Raw genomic sequence first — 27,182 nt, forward strand, 5'->3', positions numbered from 1 at the left:
AATTTTTAGCAATCTCGTTTAGTTGGTACAGGGTGTGTCTACACTTGTGCCTGACTATGCAGTTGTTACTGGGCAGTCATTTAGTATTTGCTTTAGCGACTGCCCAGTAACCACCGGTACAGCGCAGTCCCGGCGCCGCATGCGTCATTTCCATCCCTACTGTGCAGTAGCTTGTCCAGCTTGTGGATGCATCTACATGTGCAATTACAGCACTGGAATAAACTACGGAGCTTATTGATCTGGAGTTTACTGCTCCCAGGCATGCCATTTGAACACGCACCTGGGAGCAATTAGCTCTGGAGGAATAAACTCCACAGTTTATTCAGGCACAGCACATGGAGCCCAGATGGAGCAGCCCTGGCTGGGAGGGGATCCCGGGGGTCAGCCTGCCAGCCTGGAGCTGCTGCCCCCAGCTCAGTGTGCTGCAGAGGGGCTTGCTGGGGCATGACGGTGCTTCCGTGTTGGGCTAGCCAGCAGGAAGCCACCGCACTGAAGCACCTTCATGTTCCAGCCAGCTAGGTAGCATTTATATGTGCGCTGCTGCAGCATGTTTTACTTGTAAATACAAGTACTATCCTGCTATGGAGTAAATTAGTTTACTCTAGCCTAATACAGGTGCACATGTAGATGTTGAGATGTTTATTACATCAACTGCACAGTAAATGTCTTGTGTAGACATGCCCTGTAGCATTTCATTTCTAGGAACTATGACAGTGAGCACAGAGCTGGTGTCAGAAGATTCTGATTTTATTATTTGCTCTACCAGTAACTCATCATGTAGACTTAGGTGTCAACTTGGCCTCAGTTTCCCTCCCCGTACTACCAGGAGAATAATATTTGCTTTCCTTCCTCAAAGAAATTTTGCAAAAATTAATTTGTCAATGATATTAATCCGATTTGTGCATTTAAAGTACCATGGAAATACTAAAAGATATTACTTTTATATAAAACCAGTGCTAGAATTTCTAAAGAGATCCTTAATAAGGTGCTTTTTGGGTCTATGGATGTAAAGTGCAGTACACAGAAGTTAGATATTACTGTATTTACCCCAGTCAGATATGACTTAGAATTTCAGATAAGCATCCACTAATTAGACTTTATACATGAAAAATGTATAAATTTGTTATTATTTTTCATGTGTAGCATCAAATTACTGGAGGGTCATCTTAAATTTGCCTCCTCTGTTGCTGCAGCAGGGCAAGCAGTGGCACAGGGGCAAGCAGTGGAGTGGCAGGTAGCATGGCCCCATCCCCACCCTTTGCCACCTGCTGCCTGTCCCCCCACCACTTGCCTTCCCACCCCAGGTGCCTGTGTTCCCTGGCACTTGCCCCCCTTCCTGTCTGCCCCCTCATGCTTGCCCTCCCTTACTACCTGCCACCTGCCACTGGTTAGTCTCTGTCACAGATCCAGCTCTGGTCCTGCTGCAACGTGGGGCACAGAGCACATGATTGCTCCAGCTCCCACCCAGTCAAGCAGTTGTGGCTGTGGTGGCAGCAGATTCCAGCCTCAGACCTGCTCCAGTTGAACCCAGACCCAGGTCTGCATCTGCCACCACTGCCCTTGTTGATGCATGGCCAGGCAGGGGCTGGATTGACCATGTGCTCCATGCCCCAAACTGAAGCTGGAGCCATGATTGGTGAGGGGAAGGAGGAGAGCAGGGTCAGGCAGAGGTGGTGGTGGGAAGCAGACCTGTGGGAATGGGGGAGCAGTGGTGAGGAACAGGTGATGGCGGGGTAGCAGCTGCCACTGTGGCTCCAACTCCAACCCCAATCCGAAGTCTGGGTTGGAGTCAGAGCCTCTGTAGCCACCTGCTCACCATTTATACTCAAATCCAAGACAGGCTGATTTTACTCCATGCTGAATGAGGGAAAAAGCTTTGCCTTGGCTTTAAGTAAATAAGGTATTTAGCTATCTTTTTATTTAATTTTTTTTAATCCTTTTCCACAGTAAAATCAAACCTCCATTAATGCCATTTAGTGGAAGCAGCAAAAAGTAACTTCTTAAGGGATACATTGTAAACCTTGAGTTTGCACTGATGAGCAGGTACTGGCACAAGTAGGTCTAGTGATTCTCAGAACAAAGTTGTAGTAATAGCAATAGTAATTCCTGTAGAAGTACTTCCTGCTCTCCTGCCACATCCCAGACAACAAGCCTAATATTGATTTTATGTTTCATGGAAATGCAACCCACGAGCTTTGTTACATTGCAGACATATTCTCTTCCTCTTTTAATTCAAGGTAACATTTTTTGCAATGCAGAGTTGATTAAGTAGGTTATACATAATCATTAGTGCATTATGAATTGCAGCTTTCCATGAGGAGGATGTCGGATTCTCTGGGACAGATTTTCAGGAGGACTCCACAAGTCAGCAGCTCCCATACCGCATAGTGTGAGGAGAGGTTTCACAAAAGCACCTAAAATTAGGAGCATAATCCCTTGTAAATTAACAGGAACAGTGCTCCTTAATCCCTTAAGTGACTTGGGGAAATTTCTTCTGGCAGTGCCTAAATAGGAGCTGAGTCCTTTTGAAAAATTGCCCCTTCTTTTTTGATCTTTTTTTCCATCCACCTTTCCCATGGGTAGACTGGCCATGAGACAACTTTCTACCATAAGGGGCTCCATTATATATATTAATACAGTGTCTCATAATCTTTTAACACCACAATATTGATGTGAAATATGGATGTTTAATAAAATGAACCAAGGGAGAACTGAGGCATGACAAGATTAAACCATTCACTCCCTGCAATGTTTTCCAGTGTGGAAAAAGTTAGCAGAAGAGATGAGTACTATCCACATCCAGAACTTCATATGCCAATTAAATTTTAAATTATGTTCACAGTTAAATTACCAGGAGTAAAGACTTATATCGACCCACATACCTATGAGGACCCCAATCAAGCTGTCCATGAATTTGCCAAGGAGATAGAAGCTTCATGCATAACAATTGAAAGAGTTATTGGAGCTGGTAAGAAGATATAATTAGCAATCATTTTTTAACTTCCATTAGCATCATAATCTTCAAACTAATAAGAGGCTTTTCAAATATATGCTTTGTGGAGACACCTTTGTAACTGATTTAGGCCCTGATCCTGCTCCCACTGGTGTCAATGAGATACATATTACTGACTGCAGTTGCAAAACAATAGAGCCATTTGTCGATCTGTGTGGAAAAGATTTTTTAGTGGGGTGATATAACCAAAAAATGGGTTTCTCTTGAAATATTCCACTTGAAATGTTTTATTCAGTTTTGGGTTTGACTATCCCTTTTATAATCCCTTTTTATTGTAAATCAATTTCAAACTGAAGTAAAATTAGCTCCCTTTGAAAATGTCAAAACAAAACCTTTCGACCTTTCCAATTTTTTCCTGTTGTTTTTCAGCCAAAGTTCTTTGTTAAATGTTATATAACAATTTTTATATTTTGAACTGTAGTTCATGTTATTTTATCCTGAAACTGCATTTTTTGTCAGTTACTGTTTATCAAAAACAACACCTTTTTTTTTTGTTTGCGTAAGTAGCAGATATGAACACAAGTATTTTTAACCATTGTGTGTCGCCTTTGTATGAACTGCTGGTGATCCTGCTACTGGGGTATTGGAAAGTCTTAGAAAAGGAGCTGTATGGATGATTTCTGCTTAGAAAAGTATAAGTTTCAAAATGATCTCAGTCTATTTTACTTACCAGAGAGAAATTTAAGTGACTCGATCACAACATAGGATTACGTATGACTTATGGGATACTACAGGGCTCTTAAATAGGCATAAAGTTTTAAAATTTCAAATTGGAAATTAGACACAGCTTTTTAAGTGTAGTGACAGTCACCCATTGTAACAGCTTAGGGATTTGGTGGGCTTTTAATCACTTGAAATTGTTTTGGCACTCATTCAGGGTCAGATGTCTTCCAAAATGACAAAATTTGTGACTTTGTAGTACTGTCAAATGCGTGATATTCCATGCATAGTGGCCCCTTCTAGCTGTATATCTTGTAATATGGCCCATGTTTTTGTATCAGTTATGTATTCCGTTATTCAGGGGTGTTTTCCAGCTATCCAATGATATTTTTCTTTCTGGCATTGTTTCTTGAAGGTGAGTTTGGTGAAGTCTGTAGTGGACGTCTGAAGCTGCAAGGAAAACGTGAGTTTCCAGTGGCCATCAAAACCCTCAAGGTGGGCTACACTGAGAAGCAAAGACGAGATTTCCTGGGGGAAGCGAGCATTATGGGACAGTTCGACCATCCTAACATCATTCACTTGGAGGGTGTTGTCACAAAAAGTATGTACCCGGCTCTGCAGGCTTTTGCTCATTGAACACTGACTAATTAAGAAAAATAAGGCATAAATCTTAATTATAGTCCCAGGGCTAACTTCTTAATTCTCACAAAAAATCTCTGAAGAAAAATGGTAGTTACTCAAACTATGAACTCACAGACTAAAATATATGGAAATTTTCAGTCAGATTAGTTCATAAGTTTTATTTTTCTTTGAAGATTATTCATATTATAGTGAAACCAAGGGCATCTGAAGCAGCAAAGTGACATGGCTTCCCCAGCTCACACTTCATCTGGGTGACAGGGCTGAAAAGAGAACTCGGGTCTTCTGTGTTCTAGTACTGTAGATAGTCTACTACACCACAATGCCCCTATACTAATAATAATCACTAGGTTTGGACCCTGCAACTAACTTTGTGTTTTGCACTCACATAGAGTCACCTATGAGACCAAAGCCTTAATATTTAAGTGCACAAACATCAGTCTTCCTCTTCAAACTAGAGGGGGCTATACTCTCAATTCCATCCATTTTTTTCTGTAAATGTGTAATTTTTAACCCACAGGAAATGGAGAAGTGTCTTTGTTTCTGGGTCAGATGGCCTTCTCTGTCCCCTTTTCAGAGACAGCAATTTGTGAAGTGGAGGAACACTGTCTTTTATCATCATTAAAAATCACAGAAACCAAGGTGGGGAAGGAGGAACACACAGAGAGTAAAGTATGGGGCTGAACATAACCTGGAGGGATGCAGGTGGAGGCAACAGATGCCAGTAGGCCCTTTGGTTACCGGTACTATGGAGAACATTCATTAAGACAAGTTTCCCTGGAACTGCTGACAATGCTGGGCCAATAACTATCCCTTTTTCCTGGGATCACAGCTACGAGATTGAAGGAGGCTGCAGAATGTATAATTCTCAATGACCCCATAGCTCAGCACTTGCTCGGTATGTGTGTGTACTTCAAATACCTGCAAAATGGATCCACATGCTAATTAGCCCCTAAGTCATGACTGGATCTGGGTGCTTTTGTCATGAGTCCTGGGATCTTCCAAAAATTTACATGCAGATGAGGCACAGGGCAACTTGGTCTAGCTCCACCTCATAGAGGATGAGGCCACACTAATTATGTACAGCAGGCTGAGAGAAGGGAGCCACAGAGGGATTCTGCATGAACAGTTTGGGGCCCCATTTGGTGATGTTTGCCAGCCACTTAAGGCTGATGAAGAAACAGGAATCATTGGAAATGGGAAAGAAAGGTGCAGCTCAGCTGAGGGGGTGAAGAGGAAGTTGAAATGTATTCAATGTAGTAGCTCACCATGACTTGAAAAAGAGTTGGTGCAGAGGGGAACTGCGCACAGCGGGTACTAATATATACATTATTCAGATAGGCTATACTAACCTATATTCATGGTGGGTTCCCATCAGTATATGTGCCCAATATCATTTTATAAGCATGCTTAGTGTTGGTTGAATTTAATCAACTTTATACTTGGTTTCCATTACTGAGAATGCACTGCTTTTGCCATTAATTTAATGATATTCAATGTGTTTAATGAGGTTTCCTTTTATACAAATATAAGACAAAGAGTGTTTTTCCATATGCTGTTGGGGGAAAAAACCTCCTTTTGTATTCAGGTACATATGGTAATTTTTAAGCCAAGCCTCACAGAGGAAAGAGCCTTCTTCAAAGACATGAACTTTAGCCTTCCACTCACCTTAATGAGGTGTTAATTTCAAAGCATGGTTAGAAGTACTCAAACACCAACATTATGAATAGTGAAGCCAACTGCATCCAATTTGTTACTCACTAGAGGCAGCTTTTCACAGTCATTTATGGCTTTTTAAATCAGTGTGGTGAGGTATTTTAATAGTAATTTGCAAAACAGACTATAAAAGTTCCAGCCATTAAGCCTGTGAAGAATGGATATTGGTTTGCAATTGACAGCTTTTTATTACATTTCCACTCAGTTTTGTTTCGTAAAGTCCTAGGGTAGGAGAAAGCAGAATAACAAAGAAATGACCTCCACACTTTGATAGTATACAGAGCTTGCACTTGCATGTGAAAATCAAGTAGTTTGATGTCTTCAGTCACTAACCTCTCCAATTTGCCCATTCAGTTCTGCATTTTGCATGTTTCAAAGCCTAGAGAAAAATAGTATTTTTTGCCTTTATGTTCTTTTCCTCTGTTAATTTATACAGAATCCCTAAAACAGTACATTGAAAGGTAGATTTCAAGTATTTCACCTAACAGCCAGAAATCTTGTAATAGATACTATACTTTGCCATTGAACACATATCATAGTTTGTTATAGAGCTTTCTGTTGGTATTAATGTAGGATGAAAAGCCATGTGATTTAGGTCACTGAGTTCAAAGGTTCAAACCTTGGAGTGAAGAAAAACTAAAATGAGTAAACATCAATGTCAGACACTCTCAGAGTTGACCTAACATGGCCTTAGTATGCATAAAAGCATCATGATAGCTCTGACTGCTCCAGAGTCCTTACTAGACCTTAAACTGTAATATTTTGTATTTCTAAGAAAGCTATTACTGAAAGAGGCCTGAGTCTGACACATTCTGGGCCTTGGGTGGATGTTATTTGTGGGGAACAGACTGGAATATCACATTTAGCATAAGGGAAAATATTTTTCATAAAGTGACAATGTTGGATCCAAAGATTATTGATGCCAGTGAGACTGTTTCCATTGAATTCAAGGTCATGAAGCTGCGTAGGGGCCTGGTTATGCTAATAAATCTCAGGGTAGCAGGTGAGGGGACAGGAAACAGAGATAGAGCTAGGCATATGTATATATTTCCAACAAATAAGCTATTATCTGAAAAAGAGGCTGTGGATGATCAGAAACTACAGGGTGCATTTGCAGTTAATTTATGGAATACTTTCAGCTGCAAAAAATATAGGGGCTAGATTAATGAAAAACAGGTAAAGACATAGTAGCAGCAGTGCCTTTTATATAACAATCTAAAATCATAACAACACTCAGCCAGGCTTTGAAAGACCCAGGTTAAGTTACCTCGTTGCCTGAAAGGATTTGAACCACTGAAAGCACTTTGTGTAGCCTTTCAAATCCACTAATAGTTAAAAATGACTAAAAAGGAAATCAAACTTTTTCTGGAGTTTGATTCTGAAACTATCATTTTTGGGGAAGAAAAACTAATAGAAACATATATTTAATTCAAGCTAAATTAGAATTTTTTTTTTCTCTCTCTCTGTCTGTTTTGGATCAACCACGAAATCCTGTCCCCAAATCAGTTATTCACACAGCTCTAATCAGAAGTAATGTACTCAGCAGTGTCATACTTCTGCAACTGAATGTACAATTATCATTTCCAGATAGGTGTACACATGCAAGTTACATTATATAGATAATAATTCATCTAAAAATAAGAAATCTGCCAACAAAGAATCAGAAAATCCTAGCAACTCCCCTGCCCTCTCCCAAACAAACTTTTAATAACTTTGTTTTTATTTAGTCCCTTTGCTTTCATCTGCCATGGCAACCTATGGCACCTCCTCTTAGACAATTGATAGTGTAGGTTGTTTTAACTAATACATTCTATGAGCAAAGAGAGGGTTTTACATGTTTAAACCATCAGTCCACCAGTCTGTTTGCTTTGCTATATTCTATTTCTGCAACCCTGTCTGCATGGTGCTATAGTCTGTACCTTTTTGGCCTAGTCATTATTTATTGCCGTAATTCAGTCTGAGATTTGTGGACTTGTAGTCCATCAATATCTTTCTCAGCTTGTACTGAAGTCAGTAGCATAACTAAGGTGGGGTAACTGGGGTAGCCACCCCAGGCACCACCTTATAGGTGAAAAAAATAGCAGCAAGCACTGCCACCCCCCCAGTCAAACCAGCACCAACCACAAGTCACTGCCACATTTTGTGCGTCACTGCTGTTTCAGCACTCAATTGCCTTGTTACACCTCTGATTAAGGTCTTATTTACGCTCTTTTCTGAATGTACCTTTTCCTTGATGCAGCTATGCAAGAGAACGTATTGCAGGCATAGGTTTTTATTCATCTCTGTAGCTGTGCCATAATCAGGTCTCATCAAAATTACGAGAACTGTCTTGTGTTACATTAAGACTCTGTTTCTTTGAAAAGAGGAAGAGTCCTAAAACAAGGAGCTCTGATTATTCAAATGGAAATCTGGAACAGCTATTGCATCCTCCCTTCCAAGTCCCCTTTCCCTGTGCAGTACTTTCAAACTCACTCAGCTCAAGCACCTTTGTTTACTCCATGTGAAATTTCTCCATCAAGCATGCAGCTCCCTTAATGTTTGTATGGAAAAATCAGCCACTTGCTGGATCACTTACATGCCATTTTTTTTTTACAACCCCCAGACTCTAATATTACCAAGGGCTAGAGGGCCAAAGATTAGCAACAAAAACATTTTATTAAATTTGTCTTTCAACAAACCTTCCATCATTTAATCGCTAACCCCATTTATGATTCAGATCCACTTTAGACTATGATTCTGCTTTTAAAGGAAACCAAAACAAAATCCTGGTTTCAATTCCACACTCTCACAGGCTTCTCACTTAGCTTCTCTGGGCCTGAGTGTTCATCTGTACAATTAAGGTGGTGTTTCACTACCTTGCAGAAGTTCTGTGGGGCTATATATGTTAAATATTGTGAGGTGCTCAGATACTGTGGTAATGAGGGTGAGAGAAGCACATTTAACTCAGCCCTTGTCTATGTGGGCAGATTCAGGATCATTAATCTATATTCACTAAAGATGTGAAATTTAGCATGGATTAGTTAAACCATATTAAAACCCTACATGGACATTTTCATAGAGAATTAAAGTGGCCTTAATTTGTTTTAGTTTAATTTACATAGAAGAGTGAATTAATCTAAATTGAATTAAGGCCGTCTTAATTCTGAGTGAGACTGTCTGCTGAAGGATATGGTGTGGTTTAATGAGCCTACTTTTTCACACTGTGAGGGGAATTTGGATTCCTTTTCCAGAGGCTCCTCTAAACCAGTCCTTAGATAGATATTTCTGCTGCACAAGGACAACCAGGGTTTGATGTATATCTAATGCCTCTTTTCATTGCTCTGGCAGTGAATAAAGTACATTTAGATGTTGTTATAAATAATATTTACATCCCCTTTGGGGTCCCTTCACACTATCAAGGAGGAGTCTTAGTGAAAATGAGAATCAGGCCAATAGTTTAGAAAGGCTGGCATTTGCTTTTAATTTACCTTGTTGAAACTCACTATATTTGTGTCCTTAGCTTCATGCTTTCTGATATGATGCTAATTTATTCTACAATTATGCTCAACCTGCAGCACACAGATAATGAAACATAAGTGCCAGGAAATCTTCTGATATTTTTCTTCTGATTGAAACTGAAGTCAGGAACCAGAAGTTGTACTCCTAAGGGTGGTGTCATAATAAGGTGCCATCCTTGCCTGAACACTGCCTTTAAGTGTCAGAGATAAGGGACTCCACATTGCAGTTAGTTTGTGATCTGTTGTTAAACTGGGCACATCATAAATACCAGCGTAGTCTGCAGAGATTTTATGACAGATGACTAAAGAGCCTGGCTTTTACCTTAAATTACTCATTTACGATGCACAGAGACACCTTGATGAAGCATGCATGGACACACAGCCCTGGCTCTGGGGAGTTTTATTGCCTCTCTTTGTTTGAAAGGCTGATTTTTCATGTTAAAAAAATAGCCTTTCAAGGAACAGTACAATGGGAATCTACAGTGCCCCAGACTGCGTTAGAATCTTAGGAAGAATCAGCCTCTGGGCTGGAGACTGTAATGTACCGAGCATTTCCTCCAAGATGCTGTACTCTATCCACCCTTTATTTATCTTATATGTATAATAATTGGAGGTAAGGGCAGTCAGCATGCTTCTGAGTAAATAGACTAGTTCTGCTGATACACATCAAGAGCAAAGTGCAGCAAGCCAGTGAAGTTCCATATAGCTGCCTTTAGTATTATCTGCCTCTGTCTCCACCAGTATCATATTAAAGGAAGCTAGTGACTACAAGCAAAAGATTTACATGAAGTGCCTTATTAAAAGGTTCCATAAAGTGGAGAGGGGGGTGGGGGGCAAGGCAGACAGGAGGGCTCTTGCAAAGTTTTTCTAATTACAATTTCCAGAATCTTTTGACCATCGTATGTAAAAGGTGCTATATAAGTGCAGAGCATTATTTGTCGTTATTTTATAGCTTTGCCGATGGCTAAGTCCTTATACTGGCTTAATTGTAGGGTGACCATATGTCCTGTTTTAACTGGGACCATCCTGGATTTCAGAAGCTGGTTCTGGCTGGCTGTTGGGAATTATAATGGGTATCCTGGAAACAGAGGGGCAAGGGTGCAGTCTGGCCAGGAGTCAGTGCAGTGTGGAGTACCTTGCAGGCAGGTAGGCAGGCATGCACCGCTGCCTACCTGGCACATAGCCCTGCCCCTGCTGACTTGAGAGAGCACAGAGTGGAGGGGTGGGGGCAGTGTCCTGGTTTTCCAGGATTTCCATATGGTCAGCCTACTAACTTGTGAGTCTGCCCAGTAGATCACCTGCCCCACACTATATGTGATGTTTTGTGACATGAGGCACTGTCCTGTTACTGAGAGGGAATCAGAGTGACCACAGTGTTCTCTTCTCAGCCAATTAGATCCATGTAGTCCACGTACTGCATTAGCTGTACACCATAAACTCCCACTGACTTTAATGAGAACTTTGGATGTGTGGGGTGTACCATGCCATGCATCCTTTTAAAATAGCTTCACTAACATAACTGGATAAATTAGAACATTTCCTCTATCTAAACTATGCTGGTGAACAGCTTAATTTATTCCCAGCTAAGCCAGGATCGGGGGGAGGGTGAGCAGTACTTCAGCACTTCTTGAGCAGTAACATGCAAAAGCGATGTTAGCTCAGAAAAAGGTCATGGGGTAAAGAAGTGAAGTCATGGGTCAGTTTTTTTTCAAGGATGACAGACCTGCCAGAGTTTCACCCTGTGAGCTATTTGAGCATTTGCATAGAATTCCCCCCATGGGGGGGTGGGATAGCTCTTTGTGTAGGAAGGGCACAGGGCTGAGGTCCAGGTTGTATTTCAAGCTCTGTTTCTGATTTGTAGTATGACTTTCGTGGTCAAGTCATTTAATATACCCCTATCTGGAAGAGACCCAGGTTCAAGTCCTGACTCTGCTACTGACCTGCTTGGTGACATTGGATCAGTTTACCTCATACCTCTGTTTCTCTGCCTTGGTGCTCTAAATTGTAAGCTCTCTATGGCAGAAGGTGTCTCTTACTATGCTTTCACATAGCACCTAGCACAGTGGTGCTCAGATCTTGCACAAATCCTGGAGGTGCTTTCATTGAATGAATGATAATACTGCTGCCAAGTCTTTAACTCATCCAGTAACTGCAGTATTCATTAAAAAATTAAAGCAAGGCAAGCCCACTATGCTCCAGGGTAGTATCTGCACAGCAATCAGTGTTTTGATTGGCAAATACACAATTACATTTATTGTGCAGGTAATTAAACAGTCAATTAGTCAAACGGTTAACCTAACAGGAAAGCAGAGAGATTAGGATCAACTTAAACAGTGGAATATGAAATGATTTTTAGGAGCATTTACCTTTATAATCATGTTATGACATGTAGTAGGCCTAACTGATCATTTCTACACAAGACATTTATAATGCACTTTAAAAATAATTGACAGCTTCTCTTTTGTCTGTGCTTCATGCCAGCTAATGGAAATTGATTTAAATAAAAAATAATTTACATGTTCTTATAAGATTCCATTGAATTTACAAGAGCTGGAGCACACCACATTAATTATTGCTATGTCATTGCAGCAAGCTAGCGAGAAATTAGATATAAAACTGAGCAAAAACTATATATAATTACCATTAAAATGACTCAGGCATGAAAATTAATCAAATGGAGTTGGACAAACATTATTATTCTTGTCAACAATGGGAGACCAGGTCTTATTACTGACTTTTATTTTGGTCCCCTTTTCCCTTCCTGAATTAGGCTGCATATTCAGTACACATAGGCTAAGGAAATTCTTTTTTGTTAAAGTATTCATTAGAGACTGTACAGAATTGTCAAAAGCAAATGCTGCCTTTAATTGTGAGTCCAGCAGATTGCCTGGGTGCATTAGGAGGCACAGAACTTGAAACCTCTTTTTAAAGATAGGAACCACTGCACAAAATCAAACCTCTGATCCAGCTAGTCCAACGCAAGCTGCTTGAGGGGAAGGAACCTTTGAGTATGCAGTTATGGGATCACCTCTCTTCAATAGTGAGAGATTGGATCAAGCCCTAAAGCATGAGCTTATCTCTTCCCATAAATTATCTTATGATTTAATATGAAAAATATTAATATTCTTACTGTACATTTGAAATGTCTTATCTCTCTTTAAGTACTGACAAGTTTTGGCTTCAGTGATATCATGTAGCTGTGAGTTCCACAAAGCAAAAACATCCCAACCCGCAAAGTAGGTCATAGAGCATTCCGTGTTCTCACTGATCATGTTTCTCATACTGATTATTTTCTTCACCAGGGGGACTGCTACATGTAGACAAAAGAGCTGGAGATAGCACTGACCTCTCCAGTCCCACACCACTCCTAATGAAATACAACCCTGTAGATCCAATAAGTTGTTTTAGAATAAGTGGACTTGCATCCAAGGTGAATTTGTGGAAGAGATACTACAATGTGGACCCTCTGGAACACATATTTTCAACAATGTACATAATAATGTTACTCCATACAGCTAAGCTGGTTTGTAGCTTGTGAGGGAATTTTGGTTTTGAATTCAAAGTTTTACATCCTTTGTTCTGTGTCTGCTGTGAGTAGGTCAGTGTAAGGAGCAGTGCTGGAAGGGACCTTCTGGGTCATCGAATCCAGTCAACTAAAATTGTAGGCAACAATGTCAGACAATTCCTTTAATTAATTTGCCAAGTTCCCTCTTAAAACCAGTTAGGTTTCTTGCCCTGACTTATCCTATTATGAGGCTATTCCAAAAGATTGCTTTAACTATGGTAGGAAACCTTTGACTCTCCAGCCAAAATTTGTTTATGCCCATTTGTTCTTCTGCCCACATTGCCCTTGCCTGCTGTTTACCCCACTGGTGTATGTATAGAGAGCAGTCACCTCCCACCTCAGCCTTTGGTTCTTATCAGCTAAACATAACACACTTCTAGCCTTCCTTCATTACCACATCTAGTTCATCAGCCATAAAAATGACTCCTCATCATTTTACTTAGCTTTCCAGGAAGGTTGGGAAAGTTCATCTGCTGTACTGGAAGCTAATGCCATGAAGAAGGATTTATCCACGTAGGTTCCTTTCAAGGCTTTTAGTTCCTGGAAGCAAAAAGAGGGAGTATAGTTTGGTGATTAAGAAACAGTCTGGACTCAACAGATTAAGGCTTAATTTCTGCCTCAGCCCAAGAATCCCCATGTGACCTTATCATCAAATCTCTCTGTACTAGGTTAATAACAATGCTACTTTCTCCCCTGTCTTTGTCTAGACTTGATATCCTAAACTCTCTCTCACTATGGACGTTTATACACATGCTCTGAGAGGGGGGTGGAGATGGTTGAAGCACTTTAATTAGAGCAGCTCTGAAAGCCGCTCTAATTGAAGCGCCCAAAGCATCATATGTATCAGCATCCCCACTGAAAAATGGCAGTGGGATGTTTTAACTAAAGCTCATTGAACTAACTTTAGTTAAAGTGCCCCTGCTGCCATGTTTCAGCATGGGGACACTGATACACATGATGCTGGAGTCTGCTGGAATGTGGTAGTTACTACGTTCCAGCAGACTTGATTAATCAAGTTTGCTCCAATGCGTTGTAAATACAGTGGGTTGGAGCAGTCTTGATGTACGTGTATAAGCATCTGAATATCTCCTAAAGACTTGTGGCCAGGTACAGGCACTATGCCTCTTCAAAAGGAGGCTAGAGTCTTCAAAAGGAGGCTAGACAGCCAACCTTTCCTGCCCATGGCAGGGGGTCGGACTAGATGATCTGCTTAGGTCCCTTCCAACCCTACCAACTATGAAACTATGCTTTCACCTGTGTAAATGATTGGAAACCAGTCTATACCCATAACAGAAAAGAAGCTCGGCACACACAGGCTGATTTAAAAATTGTGGACCCAAGTCTAAGATTTGCCCTTCCCACCACACACACCAGAGGGGGAATGTGTGTTCTGTTCACTGCCAACCTAAATTATGCTGCTTACTGAAAACTTCATAACTTAGATTGATTCCACCTCAGACTTTCTGAATGTCTGTACCTAGCCTATGGTCATCTTTACATATTCTGTGGGGTGGGGTGGGGGGGTACTTTAATTAGAGTGGCTCTTGGTAGCTACTCTAATTAAAGCACCCAAGGCGTCTCATGTATTGAGCATCCTGCACTTTAAAATAGTGGTAGGGACACTTTAACTAAAGCTTGTTGAATCAGCTTTAGTTAAAGGGCTGCCATTGCCATTTTGAAGTGCAGGGACACTGAATACACAAGATGTCGAGGCTGCTGGAGCAGGCATCAGGCACACATATGGGTGCCCTATATGTCTGGATCAGGTCTGGGCAAAATCTGCCCCATGGGCCACATTGGGCCCACAGCAGATTCCATTTCCCAGCAGCCCCTGCCCACATCGATGTGGTCGGTTTCTATGGAGATCCCAGAAGCAGCGATGCCGTGACAGTGCAGGGTCACAGTTTGAAATGGAGTCTGCCATGGGCTGGATCTTCCATTTTGCCCACCCCTGGTCTAGGTTAATTTATGGTAGAGTTGGAGTTCAACCTCTGTTGCATAGGTCCATCCACTTAGATCTATGCCCAATAGGTGGAAGAGAATCTGTTCCTATATGTCCACTTTAAGAAACAGAGTGGACAGTCCATGTTTTTTTTAAATGAATTACTGATAATAAATCAGTCATCATTTTTTCCAGGTAAACCAGTAATGATAGTAACCGAATACATGGAGAATGGCTCTTTGGATACATTTTTGAAGGTAAGACTTAAAGTGCCCATGTCTTGTTCCTCCTGAATTATTCTATAGAACACATGCAGCCATAAATGCCCAAAGGTCTTGTTCCAAGCCCACAGTAGAGACAGGAATAGCATAGTTGTCTTGTTTCCCTGTGTTTGTACGGCACTTAACTCAATTATGTTCTGGTCCTTGCGTGAGATTCCTAAGTAATACCGCAAAACAAATACATAATAATGATAAATTATGAAGTACTCATTCATCTTTCAGCAAAGATTAACTTTGGGTGGGAATCGTTTGCTTGCTCACAATGCTGTCTGAAATTTCAAAAAAATTCCTGTTGTTCATCATGATGAAACCAAGGCTTTCAACATTCTGTATGAAGAACGAGACAGACAGACAGACAGGCTCCCTTCTTCCTCAAATAGCCAATAGGCAGGTAGTCAGAGCACTCACTAGAATAAGGGATACCCAGTTCAGTCTCTGTAGTTCCTGATTCACCCCAGAAACTTAAATCTGGATTTCCCAGGTCTCAAGGGTATGTCTTGACCACAGGTCTGTAGTTTCTCTCGCCTGCATATGCCTCTGCTGTAACACAGTGAATATTAAATTGTTTATACAAAATGGAACAGTTTCAGCAGGAGCTACTGAGAGAGACAGACTGATTATGTAGGCTAGTGGTTAGAGCAGTTTGTCAGGTATAAGAGACTCATAGGCAAATATCTGCTTTGAATCAGGAATAGTAGACACTTGAGCGTAGGTTCCCATGTCCTGAATAAGCTCCTTGGCCAGTGGGCTGATGGCTGTCACGGGGAAGGTCACACTCATTTTGGCCATAAATTCTATCACAGACTTTCCAGATAATAGTTTTATTGAAACTGGTATGTCTTCAGCAAGAAGAAATGCCTGTTTTGACAAATCAGCATTATTCAACAAAAAACTGTTTCTTTAGAAAATTCCTATCTACCACTAGTAAGGAGCTACACACTGGGAGCGTCTACATGTGCAGTTAATGCACCTTAAGGTTACTGTGCATTAAAATAAGGCTCAGTTAACTGCCCACAGGAACACATCTACACAGGAGCAGTTGAGTCCAGGGCTGCTTCTGCCTCTCTGTCCTGCTCCGCCCCCCTGCAGCAGCCAGGAGGAGCTCCAGGCTGGCACAGGGCACAGGGGCTCAGGATCGCAGCCAGAGCTCAGGATCACAGCCTGTCTCTGCAGTGCTGGTTTGGGACAGTGCCCTATGGCTGAGCAGCAGCAGAGCCCTGAACTCTCCCCTTGCATTGCTTCCTGTGAGGGACAGGGGAGCTCTCTGTCCCCAATCCTGGCACTGCTTAGGAGCCAGGAGCTGAGAAGCACCAGGATGGGAGAGCTCTCTGTCCCTGCAGTGATGGGCCAGGGATAGAGAGCTTTCCCATTCCCTCAGCCCTGCCAGTGCCCATGCATCTCATGCTCCAGTCAGCTCCTGCTCCCTGCCGGTGCCTTGGCGTAGCCAGGAGCTGAGCAGTGCTGGGACTGGGAACAGGAAGCTTCCCCACCCCCAAAGCAAGCAACATGAGGGGAGAGCTCAGGGTACTGCTACTGCATGGCCACGGGGCATCGCCCCAAAGCAGCACTACTGAGCTGGAGTGTGATCCCGAGCTGTGCTTAGGAGCCACAGACAGTTCCTCCTGCCTCCTGTGGCCCCCTGCTGTCTAGGCTGACTATAAGCAAACTTCTCCCAGTCATCATTTACATGTGTGCTACTGCACAGTAGGTAATGTGTGGTTACTCTAGTACCTGTATTACTTGGTACTAGCAAACTGCACATTAGTCTAATTTACTGCACAGTAAGTCCCACGACATGTAGACAGTGATGGATTACTGCACATTAGTGTAGTGCACAGTAAAGTATCTTGTGTAGACATGCCCACTGAGAAACACAGGTTTATGCCTCCCTTTTGTCACAAAAATCTCCAAATGGGCCAAATTCAGTAAAAAATTATGGGTATTTTGATGGTACTTTGTCAACAAGCCATGATTAGGTCATTTGAACAAAACACCCATCAGCTTTTTGGATGCAATCTCTACACGCTTGTTGTCTGTTGCCTTGGCTTTAAGGGTTAATCATCTGCAGGATTTTTACATACACAAATATGTATATACACTGTGAGCAATCCATTAGTCAGTCGTCATCCCAAACATGTAACTCCCTGGCTCTGACTTAAAGGAGCTCTTTTTTCTTAGCTTTGTCTCTAGGGAGAACTATTCCAAGAAGGGAAGCCTTCAGAAGCCTCTTGGTCAGAGTACTGTGGCAATTAATTATTAATTGCTCTTTTCCTTCACATGGTACTTGCTGTTGAAATGTTATTTGTGCATGGATGTAACTCCAGGTGCTACAAACTCTGATTGATTGAAACTCTCCATTATCTTTGCAGAAGAATGACGGGCAGTTCACAGTAATTCAACTAGCTGAAATGCTGAGGGGAATTGCATCTGGGATGAAATACCTGTCTGACATGGGCTATGTACACAGAGACCTTGCTGCCAGAAATATCCTAATCAACAGTAACTTAGTCTGCAAAGTATCTGACTTCGGACTGTCCAGAGTCCTAGAAGATGACCCTGAAGCAGCCTATACCACAAGGGTATGTTGTTGGGTTGCTGAAATGATAAACTAAGGGAAATTATGGAGACTGCAGGTGGGATTATCAGAAGTTGGGACTGGATTTTCAAGAGGGCTCAACACCTACTTGCAGCTATTTAATTTATATGCCCATACAACTAGTGAATTTAGGACTATTTGCGTGCCAACCTCTCTTGCATGTGTTGCTCAATGTTATCAATGAAACAAAGCTGTCTGCCCATGACAGTGAGTTGGGAGCAAGTCAGTCTGATGCCTCCAATCTAGGCAGATTTCAGTTAAGCTATTATTTTTGGAACAGAAAATGTACCCATTTAGGGGAATGAATTGAGCTTGGCCTTAGTGCAAAAGAGGAAGTGTATTGCAGCTGAGATTAAAAGAAAAAAAGCAGTAACATAGCAGTCTGGCCACTTACATCTGTATATTGGCACCTAGTTATAAATGGCTTGATGTTTAAGAGTGCTGAGTACCCAGCTGCTCCCACTGTCTTCAGGGAGTGCTGCTGAATTCTACACTCATGCAGAAAAAAGGGTTACTTATTTAAGTATCTAAGTGGAGACTTAGAAGCCTAAATTTAAGCTCCTTTTTAATGCAGTTTGACATTTAAAGAGAAGTGATACACAACCAACTGCATACCCAGTGAGTGCATTTACACAAGATGCTTTACTGCATATTAGATTAATTTAATGCACAGAAAAGCATCGCTGTCTACATGTGCACATCAATTACTGTGCATGAAATTAGTCTAATGCACCGTTTGCTAGTACCAGTACATATGGGTAGTAGAAAAATGGTGCATTACCTAATGCACCAAAGCGCATGTGTATACCCTGACCAGGAGCAAATTGCTCCCAGTCAGCACAGGGAGCAGGGGGCCACTGCTGCCTGGCTAAGCCCTGATCTTAATGGGGTGGGGGGAGCTGTCCTGGCAGCAGGGCAGTTCTGTCCCCGCCCTGATCTCTGTAGGGCATGAAGAGCTGTCTCAACTCTGGGGGCAGCTGCCTCTGAGCCAGGTGGAGATTAGGACCAGTCCTAATCTCCACATGGCTGGGAAGCAGCTGCCAGATCTAGGACAGGGCTTCCTGCCCTGCAAAGATTGGGACTGCCCCTGTGTCTCCTGCCAGCCTAGGACTGGCACTTGATGGAGGCGCATTAATTGCATGTGTAGATGCACCCAGTGCGTTACTAAAAGGGGGTAATTAAACCCATTCAGTTTCTTCCAAGGGAAGAATCTAAGTTGGTTTCTGTAATTAAAACATGGACCAGTCGTAGGTGCAGTAAATGCGTAGTTCTCCAGTAAGACTGATGGCTAGGAGTGTTCCGCAGCCCACGTTTGAAGGGCTGGGAGAAGAATAACTTATTAACACAGAAGCTGTTCCAAGCAGTCAGCTAACCCTGAGGGAACCAAGGCAGCCAATATCAAAAACAGGTCTGTCAGACCACTCAGAGGAATGCCTAAAAAAGTCACACAGACAGATTAGGGCCCCTAGAAGCTTTTCATAAAATGAGAACTATGTTACAATAGACATGAAAATATTAAGATATACTTTGAAAAAGTAAATGACAAGCATTGTAAAAATGAAGACCTTTTCTAATAGTTACAGTGGATGGAACATCTTATTTAAGTTCATCCCCTATTTATAGACAAAACTAAAGCATTGTAATGCATGTAACATAAATTCACTCTTTCCTGAGCAATTCTGTCTAGCAGCTTATTGTGACCCTATGACAGTGTTCCAGACACAGACACTTTGAATCCTAATCCTACAAAGAGCTGTGTGGGCTCCGGTGTCTAACTGCGCATTGTCGCATTAGAACCCAACTATTGTACATGTAGGGGGTTAGGGCCCAGAATTTAAGCTAGAGTAAGCTGCAGTGTGCCAATTGACACTGACAGAGAATCTGGTTCCCTCTGTCTAGAGGTTTGAAGTAATAATGCCTCATTGAAGAATAATTTTAAAATGAGGATTTTTTTTTGTACTATACTCCAATGTTTGGTGTTTGTTTGTTTTTTTTAATTAAAAAGGATCACCTGAGATGCTATGCCCTTTCTCCTATTGATTTCATCCCTCATGAGGGGTTAGGAGCATCAAAGAGAGGTATATTTTTTAATATACTGGTAACTGAAGGGTAACATTTCTTTTAAACCTATTTAAGAGATGTATTTAGTGATGGTATTATGTATTTGTATAGGATGGTTTGTATAGGGATGACCCTGCCTCCCCCAGGGGGTTAAACTGTATGACCTATGGAGGTCCCTTCCAGCCCTACTTCTCTCTGAGTCTATGATTCTATGATTGTTTCTCCTAAAAAAGGAACTATAATTTACATAAAATTTAGAATCTAAAAACTGGAGAAATTAAAAGGGGAAAAAATGTAAACGTGCTAAATATATCTAGAGTGGTGCTGGGTAGGCAAGAAATATTACGCCAAACCAAACTGAAAAAAACAAACCCTCACACAAACAAGGATACTGCCAGGGAGAAAGATTTGGTGATGTTTTTTGTAAATAGCCTGATCACTGTGCATCTTTCACAGGCACCAGCCTTTAACTTCACAAGTGTCAGTGACTCATCCTCATGCAGCTAGTTGCAGAGCAGGATTGGGGCCTAATTCAAACCACCTTTCACCCACCCTGCAGTTTGCATGAGGTTCACATTAAATCAAAGTCGCCCCCAGATTCGGAGACATTTGTTCCTCCCCCATTTGCTTTCAGAGACTAGGGGAAGTTTATTCCCCTACCAGCCAGTGCAGCATAATTGAGACATTGATCCTATACGTGTTCTAGCATTCAAACAGAATTTAAACAACAAACCTTCAGGACAGTCAATTAGTAGTCAGCCTACACATGCTTATGGGCTGGGAGAATGTGGAAAGGGGCCTCATGCTGTCAAACAGATTTACTTTAAAATTCTACATCTCTTTCCAGCACCTTTCAAGAGAGGAAACAATACCTCTTGGCACTCTAAGAATTGCTGTTTCTTCCTCTCCCCCAACATCCCTTTCTGCTTTTTCATCCTAGGGAGGCAAGATCCCAATCCGATGGACTGCACCAGAAGCCATTGCCTTTGGCAAGTTCACCTCAGCCAGCGATGTCTGGAGCTATGGGATAGTGATGTGGGAAGTCATGTCTTATGGAGAGAGACCTTACTGGGAGATGACCAATCAAGATGTAAGCGCTTTGTAAAAGCCGCTACCAGACAAGATTGTTTTCTCATCAGAAAGACAGAACTGGCATGAGGCTTTCAGTCTGAAAAGGACAGCTGCTGGAAAACCCCCAGTGAAGTGATTTTGCTTTCCCTCTGAAATTCCTATTGTTCAATGCTCTTTTATGTAGCAGCTCAAAACAGGTTTTGCACAAAGGGAAATATGTCTGTACAGAGTAGTCCAGCTCCCTTGGCAGATTGCTGCAGCTCTCCAAAGGCTGCTAGAACCAGAGCTCATCTGCATTACATTTTAGGACAGAGGTCTATCCAAGGGTATATACTGATGAATGATATAATTTCAGCTACACTGACAAACTCTTGCAGTCCAGTAAAGCTTAAGCTTAGGGAGACATCCCCTTCAGTAAGTGCTTGCCTTCTTGAGTGAAAAGGGGGCATTTTAGTAGAGCAATTTGGGCCTACTGATCTAGGCTGTAATCCTGGCCTAGCTAACAACCTTAAGGAAATTGCTTCACCTTCCACCCTTTTTGACTGCCTTAAAATGTATAAACACTAAATGAGAGCAGTCTCTCACAATGCATGTGTCAAGTTCTTAGCACAATAGCATCTTGGTCCAGGGCCTAGGGCTTTAAATACTGCTGCAATGCCAGGGACAGTAATGGAGCAGAGACTTGATCTCGAAGAGGACTAAGCTGTGCTCAGAACCCTGCAGAATGAAGCCTTAAATTTATGTGCCATTAAAGTGGTGTGTTTTCATTGTTGTGGGATGCTGCTGCAGCTGTAGATGTAGCTTGGCAGTTCTATTCTGTCACTGCAGTGCCACTTTTCTGTCACTACAGTGCCAGAGCATTGCCGGACCTTTATCTCCAGTGCTTCTATCCGTGGCATATTGTAGGTTGCTCCTGGTTTGTCTGCCGTTGTGCTTTAATGATTTTTCAGAATCTCTGGGTAAATGGTTGCTTGTCTATGCTAAGACCTGGACTCTGTGGCCCAGAAGTTCCTTCCCAGTTCTATGTTCCAGCCAGGGCTGAGGCAATATTCTGTGTAGGAGCTACCCTGTCATCCTATGATGAGATGTCTTCCAGTGACTCCAGGCCATGCTCCTGCTAATGCCTTTTAGAAACTCTTTTCTGTCTAGTCCCTATTCTCCCTAGACTGTATGCAATGCAATGCAGGAAGCTGTACAGCAGGTTCTACAGTGCAGAGGAAGGTATTATGTCCCCTGTGACACAGGATAGGGACAGTTTCACTGCCACCTCCCACGTGCTGCCTCTCTGCAGTGCTGACACCCTGCAGGGAATCTTTGGTTAGGGTGGGAAAAAGCTAAACTCCCTTTCTCAATGGCTGCTACTTCTCTCTAACCCATCGGGGGAGCATAAAATAATTTTTAAAAACCTAATAACCGGTCCTAGTTGCTTGACTTTAGTCATGGTTTGACAAGGACAGCTTCTTTTGAGACCTCACCCATATTTTGTCTCTCACCTTTTAATGTGCCTGAATTTTCTTTGCAGAAAATTCAGGGGGGGCATTAAACTGTGCCCTCACACACATGTGAATGTGCACCCATGAGGAGCAAATTTGCTCCCAATGGGAGCAGTTCACTCCGGGGCTGCTCTTGCCCTGCTCTGCCCCACCTGCAGCAGCCAGGGGGAGCTCCAGACTCCACTGGGTACCAGTCCCACACAGGGGCTGGTCCCAATCTTCACCAGGTGGGGAAGAGCTGTCCCAGCAGCCAGGACTGCTGCATCCCAGCCACGTGGAGATCGGATCCAGACCTAATCTCCACATGTCTGGGAGAGCTGTCCCAGCAGCCAGGACTGCTGCATCCCAGCCAGAACAGCTCTCCTGGCCACATGGGGATCAGAACAGGTCCTGATCCCCATATGGCGGACACCTGCAGTCAGCACAGCTTCCCTCAGCATCGAGGCTTAGTCAGGCAGCAGCAGGGCCCCAGTAAGTATGTAATCACCTGCCCCTAGGAGTATTATGTCACATTTCTCCTCCTTCCCCTTCAGCTGCCCCAAAGAAGCCACCCACAATATCTCTCCATCACAGATAAAAAAGAATGCTGCTTGTCAGGCAGGCAGTCCTGTTGTTTTGTAGCCTCAGAGCAACAATGCCCTATAATCCCTCCATCCCAGATGCTATCACATTCAAAGGGAGTTTAGTAGCCATGCTGCATGCATCTACCCAGGAGATTATCACAATGTAATGCGGAAACTTTTTTCCATGCCCAGTGCAAAGGATGCAGCAGTTTGGGCCCTGGCTTTTCTCTTCTGCCATTGAATTTAGCAATTGTAACCATCTTTAATATAAATGCACTGGAATGACACAGATGTAGTTCTATAAAAGCCAGACTATAAACTATGATTCAGGCTGGTGAGAGCAAGATAACACTCCCCTGCCAGAGGAATCCCTCTTATTGACAGTAAGCACTAAAATAATTGGCATTTTTATATCTGTTAATAAAAACAAAACAAAACCAGAAAGACATGAATTTAACTATATCCCATTGTACAGGGAGTGAACTTCACAAACACATCTTTAAAAAGCTGTGTATGGCTGTGGCTTTTTACATGTAGATTAAAGAATTAATCAGAGTTTTTTCTGTTGAAATTAGCATTGGTTCCTGACCAGGTTTTGATTTGATTATCTCTGTGGCTGTACTGTATATACTTGGCAGTAGCATGGATTATAGGAAGCAAGGAAATTTAACTCAGGGGTCTGGTACATGAAAATTCCTAGAGAGTTTTTCATCTCCCCTCCTCTGTATTCTCAACTCCCACCCCCCGTTGGCAAGAGTCATAAGTTGCTTCCATTGCTTGTGGACATTATGTGGTAAACCACTGTGCTCTGGTTGCATGAATTTCAGTCCCTCATCAGAGAGTTCTTTTCATTCTTATGTGCTGTGTGACCTATAATTACAGCCACTTAAAAGTCACTGTTTGGAAATAGTCTTTGGCTAGCAAAACTGTCTTTATTATTGCATATCCAGATTGCTTTCATCCATGTCAAGGTAGACCCAGGGTGGCAGTCATGATTACTCAGAAGGTTATAAATCAAGTTTTTAAATCAAGACTAGATGGAGTTCTAAAAATATGCCCTGGCACAACCACGAAAGCATGGTTTGCTGGAGGAATTGGATGAAATTATATGGCCTGCCTCATGCAAGTTACTAGACTAATGATGGCCTTAAAATCTGTGATACTGTGGAAATGTAAGGCCAAGTATATTGCTATTGTCCAAGTATACTGCTATTGTAGGTATAAATCACCCCGGTATACCCTCTGCCAGCCCTAAGCCAACCAACATAACCCCATAAACAAAGGGCCTGGGAGGGGATAGGTCCACAAACCTTCTAGCCTACAATTTGACTCATCAGCTGTTCTAAAGACACATGCACCGGGTGAACAAAATTGTACAGTGCAGTAATTTGTTCCTTGTGGTTGATGCCGGTGACTTGAAAACGTTTGGTTCTGCCCTTATTCCCATTACTGCTGGATCCCCAAAACATTTGCAGATGAAAAAAAAAAAGATGTTTCAGCATCATAGCATCTCAAAGTATTTTGATGCCATTTACAGTGTATTGCCAGAGTGGACAACATCCTGTAAATTGAATTAACCTTATTGATTGCAGTGTTATTGCCAGGAATATAAAGCATGTATAACTTCATTGCAGATGTAGTTCAGATAGTCAATGCTGATGCCAGCTTGTCTGCTAGACATCTTGATGCTGGAGGGATTGTCCCTCCACATTATAAATATGCATGAAAATACAGCATGTAAGATTCACGTATTCGTTTGCTCCTGTTGCATAGTTTTTTTTATACAATGGCTGCGAATCTGGGTTCACGTTAAAACCGGAAACAGTGCTAAAATATTAGACAAAGCAGGAGATAAAGTACACCTTAGCTTATCATGCTATGAGCAAAACCATTGCTGCAGAACAAAGTCATGATTGAATTTTGGTCCAAACCAGGTAGAAGGTCATACATTTGCTCCAGCTGTCATTGACATTGCTAAAAGTCATCCCATTGACATCAGTGGTCTTTGGTTCAGGTGTCATGTCAGCAGAAAAATGCTGCATGACCTCAACAGTAAGGCTGGATTTTCAGATGTGCTCAATACCAGAAGCAGCTGTTCAGAGTAATATAATGCACCATGTAATTTTCTTTACTACTAAACGTGTCCTTTCAAGTTTTTAAAGCCCCACACCACTCCTGGGCCAGTGCTTTCCACTTCTGGGCTCAGACTTCAGAGTGATGTGTGGATTGGAATGATATGTGCAGGGAAGTTGGGTTTTCAGCCTGGAATTCCATTGTCTTCTGAATAACATTACCCCAAGGCAGGATGAAAGCAATCGAAATTAAAATTACAGCAATACTTTTGCTAACCACTGAGTATATTTGAAAACAATGTGATTTTAAATCATATGTCACATTGTGCATAAAAATGAGAGGAATGCAAGGGACTCTTTGGAAAGCATACATTCAGAGCACTGTGGTTGGCCACAACATTCACCACCCAGGAGAGCAACCTCTGACCTCTGGTAGCCAACAGATTTAGGAGAAGAGAGTATGAAGAAAGGGGTATGAAGAATTTCTTGGTACATTCATATATTTTGTGTACCTAAAGCAGAGCTGAGCTTTATTTTTTTGTAAAAATGCAGGCATTTATTTAGGTGTCTAAAGGATAGTTGCCATGTCCAGAGTTCTTTCGAAGATCCATTCAATGGGTTTCAGTTAAAACAACCTGGACATGCTGAAAACAAATTATTTTGTCTTCAGAATGGATTTGATTATTTTTGGTCTACAACAAGGGAGAGATAGAGAGAGAATCAGTCATTGCATTTTTGTTCGGTGTCTTTTCTTTCTCAAGGACACAAGAATTTACATGTGTGGACTAGTTGCTTTAAATATAACTGGTACAAAATCATGGGGGTTTTTTTGTATTTGCATTTAAAATCAATGGCCAGGCCCTCCCTTGTTTTTAATTTACATGTAGCATTTTGCAGACATTTTCAATTCCTGGAAGAAATGTGTACACAATAATAAATTACTAGACCCTCACATTATTGAATGATACATGAGATGGTTATGCTGCTTCAGCCTTGAATGTATCCATCATTTAGCATTCAAAGTCTCTTTTGAAATAAAGTTGGACTTTTATTGTTGTAAAACAAATGTATGATCCAGCACGTGCCTTTTCATTAAAAGAAGTTCTATTCCAAGGAAATGCTAGATGGCCCATATGCTACTGTTCTCAGAATCCAAGAATAAACACCGGTGCTATTATCCTCAACTGGTGTAATTAAAGATAGCCCCATTAACTTTAAGGGAGCTATGACAACACACTCCAGTTGAGGATCAGGCCGATTGGGTTGAACAATTGAGTTAAACAATTGGCTTGGTCCTCAACTGGAGTGTTTTCATAGCTCCCTTAAAGTGAATGGAAAAATAATTCAGGTCACAGTAACACCTGGGAATCTGACCTGTTGACTTCAGTGTTACTGTGCCCTGAATTATTTTTCTGTTAACTGAAATTAATTTTAATTAGTTTATACCATGAAAAGGATCAGGTTGTTGCTGATTTTACTTCTCATAAGCAAAGGCTTGTGTGCTGCCTTGGAAAGCAGCAATAATGAATGATTTGCCAGCTATGAAAGGTTCTGTTTAAAACCCTTTGCATTTCAGAGATGGGAAAAACACTCTGTTTTGTCTTCCCTAGGTGATTAAAGCAGTTGAGGAAGGCTATCGTTTGCCAAGCCCCATGGACTGCCCAGTAGCTCTTTACCAGCTAATGCTTGACTGCTGGCAGAAAGACCGGAACAGCAGGCCCAAATTTGATGAAATTGTCAGCATGTTGGATAAGCTCATCCGTAACCCTAGCAGCTTGAAGACTTTGGTTAATGCATCAAACAGGTACCCATTCAGGCTGAAGCCATTTCTCAGTGAAAGACTTGTATCCTAATATCCTGACATTGAAGTATCTTTTAGTATTTGGTCAGTAAGGACTCTGCAGATCTACCAAGATCTTTATTATCCCCAGAATAGTCTTCCCAGCCAACTCTTTCTCTTTAAATTGTCAGATATGTGGACAACTGAATCACTTTATAAATGCTTCTATGCTA

The 27,182-nt window shown here is 41.9% G+C and overlaps 1 protein-coding gene across 16 annotated transcripts in view; it reads left to right on the forward strand.

Moving 5' to 3' along the window:
• Positions 1–27,182, forward strand: part of EPHA5 (EPH receptor A5) — a 365,570-nt gene that overhangs the window by 291,878 nt on the left and 46,510 nt on the right. For all 16 annotated transcript variants that reach the window (XM_059722183.1, XM_059722189.1, XM_059722186.1 and 13 more), the window contains 6 exons: positions 2,843–2,968; positions 4,089–4,274; positions 15,228–15,289; positions 17,683–17,892; positions 20,911–21,060; positions 26,780–26,973. In XM_059722183.1, coding sequence (XP_059578166.1) covers positions 2,843–2,968; positions 4,089–4,274; positions 15,228–15,289; positions 17,683–17,892; positions 20,911–21,060; positions 26,780–26,973 — 928 coding nt within the window. The remainder of the gene's footprint in view (positions 1–2,842; positions 2,969–4,088; positions 4,275–15,227; positions 15,290–17,682; positions 17,893–20,910; positions 21,061–26,779; positions 26,974–27,182) is intronic.

This window comes from Alligator mississippiensis, chromosome 2 (genome assembly GCF_030867095.1).
Source record: "Alligator mississippiensis isolate rAllMis1 chromosome 2, rAllMis1, whole genome shotgun sequence".
NCBI classification, from domain to species: Eukaryota; Metazoa; Chordata; order Crocodylia; family Alligatoridae; genus Alligator; species Alligator mississippiensis.